The sequence below is a fragment of the Balaenoptera musculus genome, chromosome 1 (genome assembly GCF_009873245.2).
Source record: "Balaenoptera musculus isolate JJ_BM4_2016_0621 chromosome 1, mBalMus1.pri.v3, whole genome shotgun sequence".
Classification (NCBI taxonomy): domain Eukaryota; kingdom Metazoa; phylum Chordata; class Mammalia; order Artiodactyla; family Balaenopteridae; genus Balaenoptera; species Balaenoptera musculus.
The window spans coordinates 129,459,114-129,471,980 of record NC_045785.1 but is presented as its reverse complement, the minus strand read 5'-3'; the positions used below and the strand labels follow the sequence as shown (position 1 = coordinate 129,471,980).

At 41.3% G+C, this 12,867-nt stretch overlaps 1 protein-coding gene, 1 long non-coding RNA gene and 10 other non-coding genes across 18 annotated transcripts in view; 11 read left to right on the top strand and 1 right to left on the bottom strand.

Moving 5' to 3' along the window:
• The window catches only part of ZBTB37 (zinc finger and BTB domain containing 37), a 27,651-nt gene extending 19,552 nt beyond the window's left edge, over window positions 1–8,099 (bottom strand). The window contains exons 1-4 of one of the 3 annotated variants that reach the window (XM_036844063.1): window positions 7,903–8,073; window positions 5,876–6,835; window positions 4,320–4,419; window positions 3,372–3,726 (exon numbers count right to left, since the gene is read on the bottom strand). In XM_036844063.1, coding sequence (XP_036699958.1) covers window positions 3,706–3,726; window positions 4,320–4,419; window positions 5,876–6,798 — 1,044 coding nt within the window. In that variant the 5' untranslated portion in view covers window positions 6,799–6,835; window positions 7,903–8,073 and the 3' untranslated portion in view covers window positions 3,372–3,705. Of the gene's footprint in view, window positions 1–3,371; window positions 3,727–4,319; window positions 4,420–5,875; window positions 6,836–7,902 lie in introns of those variants that run through there. The other 2 variants (XM_036844045.1, XM_036844053.1) reach the window with 2 other exon arrangements.
• The window catches only part of LOC118890797, a 15,851-nt gene extending 2,984 nt beyond the window's left edge, over window positions 1–12,867 (top strand). The window contains exons 2-13 of one of the 5 annotated variants that reach the window (XR_005018829.1): window positions 9,057–9,066; window positions 9,642–9,707; window positions 9,907–9,939; window positions 10,143–10,184; window positions 10,511–10,563; window positions 10,881–10,919; window positions 11,201–11,241; window positions 11,418–11,447; window positions 11,644–11,696; window positions 12,377–12,404; window positions 12,591–12,630; window positions 12,811–12,867. This is a non-coding gene — a long non-coding RNA (uncharacterized LOC118890797). Of the gene's footprint in view, window positions 1–8,074; window positions 8,093–9,031; window positions 9,708–9,906; window positions 9,940–10,142; window positions 10,185–10,510; window positions 10,564–10,880; window positions 10,920–11,200; window positions 11,242–11,417; window positions 11,448–11,643; window positions 11,697–12,376; window positions 12,405–12,590; window positions 12,631–12,810 lie in introns of those variants that run through there. The other 4 variants (XR_005018832.1, XR_005018833.1, XR_005018830.1 and 1 more) reach the window with 4 other exon arrangements.
• Window positions 9,290–9,369, top strand: LOC118887298. The gene has a single exon (XR_005017961.1). It is a non-coding gene; the product is annotated as a small nucleolar RNA SNORD74 (small nucleolar RNA).
• On the top strand, window positions 9,769–9,830 carry LOC118887446. Its single transcript, XR_005018005.1, has one exon. It is a non-coding gene; the product is annotated as a small nucleolar RNA SNORD75 (small nucleolar RNA).
• LOC118887192 lies at window positions 9,995–10,076 on the top strand. The gene has a single exon (XR_005017912.1). It is a non-coding gene; the product is annotated as a small nucleolar RNA SNORD24 (small nucleolar RNA).
• LOC118887423 lies at window positions 10,372–10,441 on the top strand. The gene has a single exon (XR_005017999.1). It is a non-coding gene; the product is annotated as a small nucleolar RNA SNORD77 (small nucleolar RNA).
• LOC118887301 lies at window positions 10,750–10,810 on the top strand. Its single transcript, XR_005017963.1, has one exon. It is a non-coding gene; the product is annotated as a small nucleolar RNA SNORD44 (small nucleolar RNA).
• On the top strand, window positions 11,057–11,121 carry LOC118887440. The gene has a single exon (XR_005018002.1). It is a non-coding gene; the product is annotated as a small nucleolar RNA SNORD78 (small nucleolar RNA).
• Window positions 11,491–11,574, top strand: LOC118887216. Its single transcript, XR_005017920.1, has one exon. It is a non-coding gene; the product is annotated as a small nucleolar RNA SNORD79 (small nucleolar RNA).
• Window positions 11,741–11,821, top strand: LOC118887306. The gene has a single exon (XR_005017969.1). It is a non-coding gene; the product is annotated as a small nucleolar RNA snR60/Z15/Z230/Z193/J17 (small nucleolar RNA).
• On the top strand, window positions 12,443–12,519 carry LOC118887295. The gene has a single exon (XR_005017960.1). It is a non-coding gene; the product is annotated as a small nucleolar RNA SNORD47 (small nucleolar RNA).
• Window positions 12,667–12,744, top strand: LOC118887213. Its single transcript, XR_005017919.1, has one exon. It is a non-coding gene; the product is annotated as a small nucleolar RNA SNORD81 (small nucleolar RNA).

Genomic DNA, 12,867 nt, shown 5'->3' with positions numbered 1-12,867 from the left:
TCAGGGAACTAAGATCCTACATGATGTGCAGCGCGGCCAAAAACACACACACACACAAATATATATGAGCATTTTATTTATTTATTTATTTTTTGGCCACACAGCATGTGGGATCTTAGTTCCCTGACCAGGGATGGAACCCGTGCCCCCTGCATTGGAAGCACAAACTCTTAACCACTGGACCGCTAGGAAAGTCCCTATATAAGCATTTTAAATATATAGGAGAAAATTCCATACGTGTAGCAGAGGTAAAGTACAATGCAAAGAGGAGAATATGTAAAAGTTGACTCTGGATTAACTGGAGAAAAATGAATCTAATTAGCAAATAATCTTATACCCTTTTCTTGAGTATCTAAAAATGTGTATTGTCTCCTTTCACATGTTAGCTAACAATGCTCTTCAGTATTTCCAACAGAATAGAGGTGGTTCTCAGCAGGTTTGGGAAGCAGTATGTGAGGTCAAGCATCGAATGGTAAGGCTTTAGATGATTTCTCATTTATTTCATATAACATTTCTTCCTGCTCCAATTCCCTGGATAATCAAAACTGAACTCACATAAAGAATGAGGGACTGGGACCTCCCTGGTGGTGCAGTGGTTAAGAATCCACCAGCTAATACAGGGGACATGGGTTCGATCCCTGGCCCGGGAAAATCCCACATGCTGTGGAGCAACTAAGCCCTTGCACCACAACTACTGAGCCTGCGCTCTAGAGCCCGCAAACCACAACCACTGAGCCTGTGTGCTGCAACTCCTGAAGCCTGTGCGCCTAGAGCCTGTGCTCCGCAACAAGAGAAGCCACCGAAATGAGAAGCCTGCGCACCACAAGGAAGAGTAGCCCCCACTCACCACAGCTAGAGAAAGCCTGCGCGCAGCAACGATGACCCAACACAGCCAAAAAAAAAAAAAAAGAATGAGGGATTATCCCACTAATAGGTCCTGGGTGACTATGGGCAGAGCATAGGATAACTTCTCTGAGGCTTAGTTTCCCCATCCATAAAATAAAAATGTTAGAATATGTTTTGCCAATTCCATTGGATTCTCATGGGAATCAAATATAATAATACCTTGAGATATCCCTGAATGCCTGATGTTATACTTTACAGCAATGAAGGGTGCTGGAAATTGGGTTCAAACCTGCATCCTACTTATTGTTCAACTTTGAGCAAGTTATTTAACTACTCTGTGTGTCAGCTTCTTCATCTGTAAAATGAATATAATAATAGCATCTACCTCATAGGTTGCTATGAGCATTGAATGAAAGTGCTTAATGCAGCTCAATAAATGTTAGCTATTATTAAACATTACAAAAATTCACAATATTATTCATAATCTTGAGGATACCAATTCCCTAAAAAAAACTGCCTAACTTTAAGGAAAACAATGTCATAGCAGTATTATCCAAAAACAGAAAGTAAATGTATTTTAGTTATCTGTAATGAACCATAATCAGAAAACTCACACATTATGATCAATTTCACCTAAAAATTATTGCAATAAAAGAGCAAATGAGCATAAAATGTAGATTAGGTCCTTGTCAAAGGTAACAATGTATCTTTGGTAGTTTTATTCCTTTATACTCTAAAAAAGAAGCAAGGACAGAAATGGCTGCTTCCTGGTTCTCTCTGTCACGAAGAAGTGGATCATTTCACTTCTCCCAGTTGGCAATTCCCTTCCAGATTGTGAACTCTGTAAGCACAGGGATAATTCTATATTGCCGAATATGCCAGAACTTGACAGTGCCTGATATGTAGCTGGTGTTCAAAAACTATTTTTTAAATGAATTATTCCATACAATGAGTAAATTCCATATAAATGAATGCTTCCCATATTTTCTAAAACAAATACCAGTCTAGATTCTTGACATGGCCTTCACTGCTGTCCACAATCCTAACCTTCAGTTACTAATCAGAGACTAAAAGAACTGAAGGGACTTATCTGATTGGTTCACTAATTTTATTTAAATATCTCCCAAACTGAGGACTTCACAGCGAACTAAATAATTCCTTATTTAGTAGTTGTCTCTTTATTGGGCACCTACTCAGTAATCTTAGCTACTCAGAACTACTTAGAGGTAAAACAACTCCCATTTAGTGGGCACCTGATAAGACAACGTCAGACACTAAGATTAGAAAATGTGGGCTCTGCTCTCAAGGAGATTTCAATCTAGAAGGAGACAAATTAATGTAAATAAGAAAAGAATAATTTATATGAGTCGGTAGAGAATTAGGAAAAAATTACACGGTACCATGTATAAATGCTACAGTGGTTTAAGAAGGGGAGATCAAAGAGGACTAGGCTGGTTAGGACAGATGGAACTAGGCGTTAGGCCTTGCGTGGACTCAGACACCTGGGAAGAACAGAGTATTCCAGACTCAGGGTGCAGACACAGAAGTCTGATGGAGTTCTGAGGCACAAAGTCTGCCTGTTTGGGACAGTTAATGCTGATGAATGGTGGGAAAAGCTGGGTTAGAAAGATTATAAATTACCTGCAAAATGAGACCAAGTATCTTAACCTTCATGTGGTAGAAAAAGGAAAAAGCCGTAGAATATTTCGAATAAAGGAGTGACCTTAAGTATTCTGTTCCAGTTAAATCACCCTTATAATCAGGAAGCTCTTCAAGCCTACCAAAATTTGTTTTTACTACAACATAAGTCCATGTCCTGTTTTGGTTCTATGTGGTGGGAAAAAAATAACTGGTGAATAGACTCGTCCTAATAAACTTTCCATGTTAAGGCAGCGGTCCCCAACCTTTTTGGCACCAGGGACTGGTTTCATGGAAGACAATTTTTCCACTGACAATGGGGAGCGGCAGATGAAGCTTTGCTTGCTCGCCACTCACCTCCTGCTGTGCAGCCCGGTTCCCAACAGGCCACAGGCCGCTACCAGTCCGAGGCCTGGGGGTTGGGGACCCCTATGTTAAGGCATATATTAACTCATCTCTTAATAGCAATTCCAGACAATACTACTTATCTCCTATTTCTTTACAGCCTGTCCTTCTGCTTCAGTCAGTAAACAACCTTGCAGAATTCCAATTTTTGTCCCTATCCTAACTATACGTGGAATAAGTCATCTCTGACTACTTTAAAAACCACACTTAAACTCTCCTGAGTAACACTTTCCTTAAGTGGATATTGATTCCTGTAACTGCCTTTTAAGCACTCCTATTCCCACAACAGAGTTACTTAAGTCTATATAGTCTTATCTACATGTGCTTTGTGTATCTGTTAGTCTGTCTTATGCCCACATTCAGTTGTAAGGTCTGTCTCATTGCTGTATTTATTTTCACAATAGTTACCGTCACATAGGTCACAGAGTCATCACATTTCATTTGAGAGATGAAGAGAAGAAGGGCCCTAATAATATGAGTAAACTTACTTTTCCTCCAAGCCCCTAACACTTTCTCTCACACCTTATTAAAACTAAAAAATTCTCCTATAATGGTTGCAGTTCCTTTTCTGATACCAAACAGCATGATAATATACAAGTAAATACAGTTTATAACAATGTCTTACTGCTGTTACTATACTATATACACAATAAACATCTAGTGGTTTAGATAAAAATTAAACAAGATACTATCAGTATAGTGCAGAAGATAAAAAATTAGCTACGCAATCTTAATCCACCAGTGTTTCCTTTTAAAGGGCCACAGTGTTTACAATTAATTGTGTTCTACTTGGTGAGTTCACCAACTTTTTAAAAATCAATCTTCAATGATAGACACCTGTGAGAAAAAATAAACAAAATTATCAACCAACTACATACTTATACTACTTGCTAAAAAGAGTTGCAAATAAAATAGAAGACATCATTCCTATCCTTTCTAGAACATTTTAGTCTAACAGGACATTTAGGAAGAAAATAAATGAAAGGATACAAGCATACTAAAAAGCAAACAGGACACAAAAATGCATAAGCAATTCATTTACAAATCTACAATACTATATAAACTAATAATTATGTAGTCTTATATCCACACATGTACAAAATCAAACTCTCTCCATCCCAGGTCCTACATTACCTGCATGTAGTTTTCAGAGGTTATTTTTATTACGCTTAGGACTATAGACTGGCTCCTATAATCAGGAAAGAGTTTCACAATCTTATCCTTTTCTACTTCCCCAAATCTGCTGACACCACAAGTGTATTTCCTGCATGCTCGCAAGAATAAAGAGAAAAGTAATCATATACAGTATTTATTAAACAGGGCCAATGTCACCTCTCCTACATCTTTCCTTTCTTATTCATTATACTATGTTCACACACAGTGGCAATTTCTTCAACCACTGCAGCAGTTCTAAATCCACAACTACATACCTGGGAGCTGGGTTGCTTAGGCTCATCCATTCTCCCAGGAGACTCACTTCTGGCTCTGTGTCTCTCCGTCAAGGGAACAACACTGCCGGAGGGGCTAAATCTGTCGGAAGAGGAGCACAAAGGGGACTAATAGAAAAGTAGTGTCAAGGAACTTAAAAAATGGTGATGTCTGCCTCCTTTATCCCATAGTCTAGGAAGGGGGAACAAACTGAATAACAAGATTTCTAAGAAGTCCTTTCATGGAGCCCATACAGAATCATACATGAAATAAGAAAAGCTTGCCCTAGTAAATTTAAGAAATACAAAATGACGCAGCCAACATGACCTGGTGAAGCTAAGGCTAAATATAAACTTCTACCCTTACATAAGTACCAGAGGACCAAAAAAGAATAAATTAAAACTGGGTCTGTAATTCTGTTTCTTCTATATAACTTTTAGGTTCTTGGTTGATCCTTTCCCCAAGCCCCATGATAATTTTTTATATATTTCAGACTGTTGACGTAGATCATGAAGATCAAAAATCTTTGCATTTAAGCTATTATTTCTGATACAGTTCTAATATGGGGGGGGGACAACAGTGCTAACATAGGGTGACAATAAGTATTATGCTCAAGAATATTTTAACTATTAAGGACACAAGAAGGAAAATACTCTAATCAAGACCAACTTAAATGGATATAGTATATACTCTCTGAATTTCTGTGACACACTTGTCTCTCAAGACCAGATGCGAACCAAAATCATAGCTTGTTTAGTTATCACTGTTCATACAGTCAATTTTAAATTTTTAAGAAAGGAAAAGAATATTACCCATCTTAGTTGGTAATATTTATTTCAATTGAGACTTTCTTTCAATTTACTTAGATTAAAATTATTGTTATTTCCCCCCAAAGAAATGTTCTAACAACTGCAATGCATTAGAAAGAGAAAAGTGGGGCATAGTAGCACTGGTGAAAAAAAGAAACTGTCAGGTTTGTGGTAGCAGCTGTCATCAATGACAAAACAGAAAAAATATCATCAAATGACAAGTGAAAAAAAAGGAATGAAAAACATCCAAAAAGCTTTTCTTTGGAATTACTGTGATTACACTAAAAAGAACAATCACTGCTGGTACCATATTTCGTCTAATTTGGTAGATGGGGGCAAAGAAAAGTAAACAGTGCTACAAAGGAATGTGAAACTCCCAGAGGCCACCTACCTGTGTGAGAACATACCAAGCAAGGGCAATGCTGTCAGATTCCCAGCTGATGACCAGCTCTCTTCCTGGAATTCCGAAGAAGCCCTGGCAATTACTGATCCTAGCATGACTGCAGATGCTATTCTGATTCATGAAGTGTCTAACTTTACCATAATTCTCACAACACTGTGAATACTTCAGGACTAGGAGCTTCCTGCTTTAAAAAAATTAGAATGCAAGTCTTTTGGCATACTTCCAGTTTCCCCAACATAAACTTAGACTACGAACATCAAGTAAGGAAGATACTCTTTGTATCACACACAGGGCCTGCTTTAATTACCTCTGCACAACAGCCATTAGATGGGCAAACAAAACTTACCTGTCAATTTCACTGCTTGTTGGCCTAGCGACCTTGGCTCCTGAAGATCCTAACATGTAATTTTCCTGTCCTACAGAACCATGGCCTGTGGTGTCAATCACCATGGCTGTGACTTCCTCTGCACTACTCCCATCTTCTCCAGAAGGCTGATTCTCAGGCCCAAGCCACTCTTCTAGATTTTCAGTTTTGATGTGTACTGCTCCAAGAACTCTAACTTCATCATCACTCCGGGCCCCTCGGTCTGCTACTCCTGTCTCCACGTACCACTGTCCTGCTCGGTTGATCCGAAGAATGGGCTCCCGGCTCTCTACATCAGAACTCTGTTCAATTATCTGAGGGCTGGTGGACTCCTCAGGAGGGCTGAGCTCCCTGATATCCAGCACAGCACTAACCTGACCTCGCCGGTTTCCCTTTGGGGTATTATGTCGGGGGCTAAGGGAGCGGTTCAGATTTGGTGTAACTCTGTGAGACTCTGGAGGTCCCTCTGGGTGCTTTGTCCTTGTTTGACTTAATTCAGCTTCAACCTCAGCCACATTGATTTTGAAATGAATGCCCTCCAGGATCTGTGTACATTTGTCTATAATATGCTGCATCTGCAGAAAACTGGCAGCTGTCAGGTAGCTGATGATATCTGCCAGTTGCAGGCATATCCGCCCCGTGTAACAGAAAGAAAGGAGCTGTTCAAAAACAGTAGGGTTCTTTATGACTGAAATGGAGACAGTACTCATCTCATTCAAGGACATGTGATCTCGGAAATAGGGGGAGCTGGCAGCCAGTACCACTTTGTGAGCCCGAAAAGCTTGTCCTTGCACGTTGACCACGATGTCACAGAGACGGCCCTGCATGCGCAGCTGGTTTAGATGGCTCAGGACAGAGTTGCTGAAGTCAGGGATCTCCAGTTGTATGTTCCCACTTTTCTCCATGGTCGTGCCTGAGGGTGTAGGCAGGCATTCAACCCTGCTGAAAGAGGAAACGAACTGTCGTTAGTAATTATAACCAGTCCCCTCAGGCTTTCCAATTCACACCTATTTAAAAATATTATCTGGTAAAATTTCAAAATCTCCAAATAAATAGAGATACTTTCCTTATGTTTAAACATGGAAAAGAAACACCAACTGGTTTAGTAGTTTAGGTTTCACAGCAAGGTACCATTAAAACCAAAAAGTGATTGTTAGACTTCTAAAAATTCAAGCTATGCCCATATTTTCCTTCTTAACAAGCTATATAACATCAAAACTGAAGTTCAACAGAATAGAGGGGGTAAAAAAAGCAGTGTGACAATTTTTATTTACTAAGTGTTAATCATAAGGTATTTGCACACATTATAAAATGCGGTGACAAGTTTTCTTTGGAGAAGGAAAGAAAGAAGCTTTTTGAATAAATGTAATTATACACAGGTGGGCTGATTAGATACTGTTAATATTTTACTACTTGATGCATGAGTTATGTTTATTATTTTATAAAGTGACTAATATCCCTCCTGAGTATAATCCATTATTTCTAAGCTGAAGGGTCAGAGCTCCCCACAGAAAGGCTTTGGGTTTAGGACTTGGAGGTAAACTCTAGGTTACGAAAAACTCCAAGTTGTGTCAGGACTCAAATGCAGAGAACTTGAAGAAGTTCACTCTCAGGATTAGGTAAAGGTAGATAAGTCTGCCTCTATCTAAATTCAAAGTTGGAAATTTCAGGGTGGTAATGATACTTTGATTCTGAAATTTAGTTCCCCAAAGCTGGTGAAAAACAGAGCATTTACCAGGTATGGACGATATTTTTACATTAAAAGATTTCTGAAAAGTTGCAGAACCACTAAGCCTGTAACTGCATCCAATAGTCTTCACTGGTTGAGAGTAGTTTGTATAAATCCCATTAGAAAGACACTGACTTGAGCATACATAGTTACCTAAGACCTGAAACTTCAGGAACTTATCCTGACAAGCTCACAGTATTGCCCTGCATTTACCACACACTTATCAGTAAATAGGGAAGTGTATACACTGCTTTCAAGAACCAACTTTAGCCAATCTGACCTTTTTCCAAAGCGTTTTTGTTTGTTTTGAAACTTTTAATCCAATAAGAGCCTCTGTCGATGCCATCATGAATTCAGATGTTTATTTTGGAGCCTACACCAGCGCCTTTTTTGTTTGCTCTTTCCGGCAATTCCCCAGTGAGGAGGAAGCCCCTGGAGTAAGGTCTTTCTCTACCGTCGGCACTGGAGGGGTGAGAGCTGTAAGAGGGAGAATCGGGAACTGCATGGGGTTGGCCACTCCGGTACTCGAGTGGCTTTCGTCCGCGTTAGGAAGCATGGGGAACGGGGAAAAAGCAGAGGGGCGAAATGTCACCGAGGAGCGGGGGCGGAGAGGGGAGCAAGGCGTGCGGCCGGGGAGCGAGCAATCAGGTGAGGGTAGAGGACCGGGAAGGGGGCGGCGCCCCGGGACCCGGTCCAGGCGGTAGGCGTAAGCGGGCGGGGAGCTGCCTAGAGGTGGGTGTGTGTATCTGGGTGTGTCCGGGCTGCCGATGGGGAGGGGGCCGCCCATCCCGGGGTCCTGAGGGAGGGGCCCACGAGGGGGCGGGTCCGGCAGCTCAGCCCGGCCCGGGGCCAAGCGGGTGGAAGGTCTCCGGGTGCCTTGAGGCGGGGTGGAGGGAGGTGGCTGAGCGCCCCAGGAGCAGGCTGCGGCGGAGACCGGGCGAGGCGGCCCCAGTGCAGGGCAGCGGGACTGCTGTGAGGGGCCCGAGCCCAGTCAAGGAGCAGCACCTACCTCCGGGGGTGGAAATGGGCCGGAATGGGCCGGAACACCGTCCCGGAAGTGAAACCCCCCACCCCCTCCCCCGGAGCGGGCGACGTGCCGGAAGGAAATCGCTCACCCTTACACCGCCCCCCTTCCCCCTCCCCAGCGCTTTCCGTCCCTCGCGCCCCCTCCCCTCTCTTCCCCTCCTCCTCAGTCCGTAGGAGGGCGGGAGCCCTGCGTCACGTGGGCGGTCGTGTCTCCGCCCCGGGGCGCGGCCAGTGGGCGGGGCCGAGGGCGGGCTTAGAAGACTGGACGGAGGTGTGCTGAAGGAGGAAGCGAATGAGAGGGGGAGGAGTTGAAGCCGACGCTGGCGGAGAGTCTGCGTCATGACGTCATGGAATAGAATACTTATATACAGGCGCCTGGACGCCATCTCGGTCTTTAGAAGGTACGAGGCGGCTTTCGGTATGTGCGTGTTTTGTGTGCTGTTAAGTAAGTTCTTAGCCTGAGCGGCCTCCAGCTCTTGGCAGTTAGGATCGCCTTAAGCCGGCTGGCATTTCTAGGCCAGTCGCAGGCCTTCGCACGGTTCACAAGATGAAGATGCTGGAGGATTGCTAGTTGGGTGCGGGCGCGACCTAATTATACTCCTCGGGTTGTTGGGCCGAACTGCGGAAAAACCCCGGCTCGCGGGCTCTGCCTCTGATGAAGCCTGTGTTGGTAGGGACATCTGAGACTGTTGATGAATGCCAACGGCTCTGATGGCGGCGCGTTCCGAGTTACCGAGTGGGTCTTTGTTAAAGACCTCGCTCGAGTCTCCTTCAGCCACTTGTTCTCAGGAAGGCCACGTGGTTCTCTAAAGGCTGCATTCCGCACTGCACCATTATTTCCGTCAGTGGTTCTTAATCTTAATTATGTTGAATGCATAATTTCATGCAGTTGTGGATGGTGTAAACGACTTGCTTACGTGGTATGGAAACGACGCAAGGTTTAAACTTACGTTTAGAACAAAATGAATTTTTTAAATCCCTAATTTTTCCTAGGAACGGTGCAGGCATGGGTGCCAGGCATGAATGCAGTGTGGCTTTAGAATGGCTTCTGGTGGACAGGTAAGTAACGGCTAAATACAGTGGGAAGAATGAAATCTGCTTAGATGTGGTTTTTATGTTAAGCCTGTGATGGTTTAAGAGTAGTGGGCAGAAGGGATTTCTGAAAAATTCTGTTCTGAGGCTTAACTACTTAACGACATTAGTGATTAACTTAGCAGCACAGCATGTTTTATTGGATTATTCTTTGTCTGTTTTCTAGTTGTGTACCAAAGGGATGAGAACCGCTGCTGGGGTGAGTTACTGAAATTCCCTGACAAAGGGAAGTTAGGTTGAAAGTCCACTGAATGTGCCACAATGATGATAGTTTATTTGCTACTCTTGACTGTGAGGGTGACGAGAATTATTACCACCATTATGCTAACTGAGGCACACAAAATGGTGGTTTAGAGAACATAGAGATTGCACCCAAGTTTATACGAAACTGTTTATTCCCAGGTCTTAAAGCACAAGCTTAATGCTGTATCCGTGGGCAAACAGGTGAGAAACCTTTTTTATAGTCCATGTTTATCTAGTACTTTGAATTCTTTTTTTTTTTTTTATAAGGGGTTACAAATTGCCAAGTCAATGTTGGTGCTTATATTAGGGTTTTCCTCCCCTTTTTTTCAAATGTAAATTGCTGCATTCTAGTTTTATATTTAGTATGAGGGGGAATCTGAAGAAACAGATACTATGATGGTTGCATAGTTCAACAGATTGAATCATGAAAAAGATAATACTATTTGTCTGATGTATCTGAGTTAGTAATACTTTTGCTGATAGTGTAAGTAAAATACCACTACTAACTAGTTTCTCTTTTTTTGTAGGCATTATGCAGGAAGTTAAGCACTATGTAGGCACTAAGCTGAAAGTTGAAGGGGTAAGTAAAATTGTAACTGAACTAAACATTGGTGACTGGGCAAACATGACAAAGAATACCACTAATGGCTTTTTAGGGTTGCCTTCTAATGCACGGGAAGCAGTCCTCCCATAAAGTGCTTGAACAGTATGTTGAATACATTAAATAAAAGCCAGATCCTTGTCCTGTCTTAATTTGTGAGAGCAGCCTGTGTGATGATAAGCAAATACTGACTGAACATGAAGGTCTTAATTAGCTCTATCTGATTTCAGGCACTTTTTAGATTTGTGGGGAGAAAATTGATTTTTGGCTATTATAAAACCACTCTCATTTCTTAGGTGGACTTGAATCCTTGACCTGTCTGGGCCAACTTTTTGGTAAGCATTAATATTAAAAACAATTTAGTAAGCTCAACTGTTACTGAGAATGCTGATAAAGTGGAATGCTTAACTACCAAGCTAATTTCCTATGTCTGGTTTGCAAGTGCATGTTGAGCATGCTCTGAACAGGGTTTTTGTAATGATGTTGAGCAAATGTCTGACCTGAAATGAGCATGTAGACAAATCTAACACTGAAGAACCCTGTGACAAATATTAAGTGAGAAGAATTTAACAATAAGATTGACATTTTAATGAAAGGTGTCTCATTTCTCTTATAGATCCTGGGTACACGTTTTTATCCATGGATGGCTTGCTTGGGGTAAGACATGAAAACAGTTCTTTGGCTCCTGGCATTTGGGTTTATATTCCAAAAATATGCTGGTCTTAGTAGTTGTTCACCTATGTTAGGGTTTTCTGGTGTTGGACCGTTGAGAAATAAACAGGCCTTAGTATGAAGCTGTTGTGAAGTGTGTCTAAAGAAATACTTCTTTGCAGGTGCAAATTTTGGAGATCTTTTATATAAAGGTATGTATGTGTTTTATCAGTCTTACCTAGTTACTGAGCAAGATGCTGTTAGTGATGATTTTTAAAAAATTAAACAGATGGGAATCTCTCTGAAAAAGAATGAAGATTTTTAAAAACTGAAACAGTATCTGGAAAATTTTTGAAATCTACTTATTATACTTATTCAGTTTGATTAAATTTCATTAAATTTTTGCAGGTGTCAAGAGAGGTACTGGCCACAACGCAGGGAGCAAGAAGTTTTAAGCAAAGGTATAGAAGTCTCAAGTTTGGGTTCTGTGTTTTGTGGTTTAAAGCCGATACAATGATGATAACATAGTTCAGCAGACTAACAGTGATGAGCAAATACTGTCTTTCGCTCCTATCTGATGTATCTGGCTGCAACAATTCTGTTTATATACCCTTGAAAGTGGAAACCAGCCGCTGTCTCACAGAAATATTCAGGGATTTGGATAAGTGTAACGGCTCACGCAGATGTTCTGTACTGTTAATTTCAGGATTAGGCATTTACATTTTGGATAAGAACAGGCTAACGTGAGGAAATTTTTATGGCATATACTGTAGATTACACCAGAATGAATAATTTAGCTGATTATTTTTGATAGTCATTTCTCAGAGCAGTTTTAGATTCATAGCAAAATTGAACAGTAGGTTCCCATATAGCATCCTCCCCATCAACATCTACCACCAGAGTGGGACTTAAAATTTTGAACCTATGTTGACACATCACCCAGAGTCCAGTAGTACATTGGGGTTCACTCATGGTGTTGTACGTTCTCTGGGTTTGGACAAATGTATCATGACAAAGATCCACCTTGCACAGAATAGGTTCACTGCCCTAGAATTTTTTGAAAAATTTAAAAGTGGGCTACAAAAAATGGGAGAAAGGGCAAATTTTAAACATAAGGCTTTTATTTTTCATTTTCAAACAGGCAAATGTGTTACCCTGAAGATTTCAAGGTCAGTCAGTCTCTGGTATATATGGTGAGTTAGAATGTAACCAGTGATGTGATGATTCTGCCAAATGAATAAAATGATATCACCCGTAAAACCGTTCCATTTTGATTCTGAGGTTACTTTATCAACAAGTATCACAAGTTTTTTCCCTTCTACTGTAATTTGACATATATGGTCTTTACTTTTCAGGGCATTTATGACAGCAGTCATGCATCTTAACAGTTGACAGGTGAGGCTTGAAAATATCAGTACTGTTGTCTTGTTCCAGAATACATGATGATCTCACCCCAAGTTGAACTCTCTCACTGATTACTTGATGATGTTCAAAGATCTGATAATTCTGTGTATCCCAAATGCAATTAGAATTGGCATGGAAGTGGGACTTAAAATGGTTTCTCTGTTCTTGCAGGCAGCTGGATGGATGCTCATGGGATAGGAGAGGAAACAACTTTCAATTTTTTTTAAA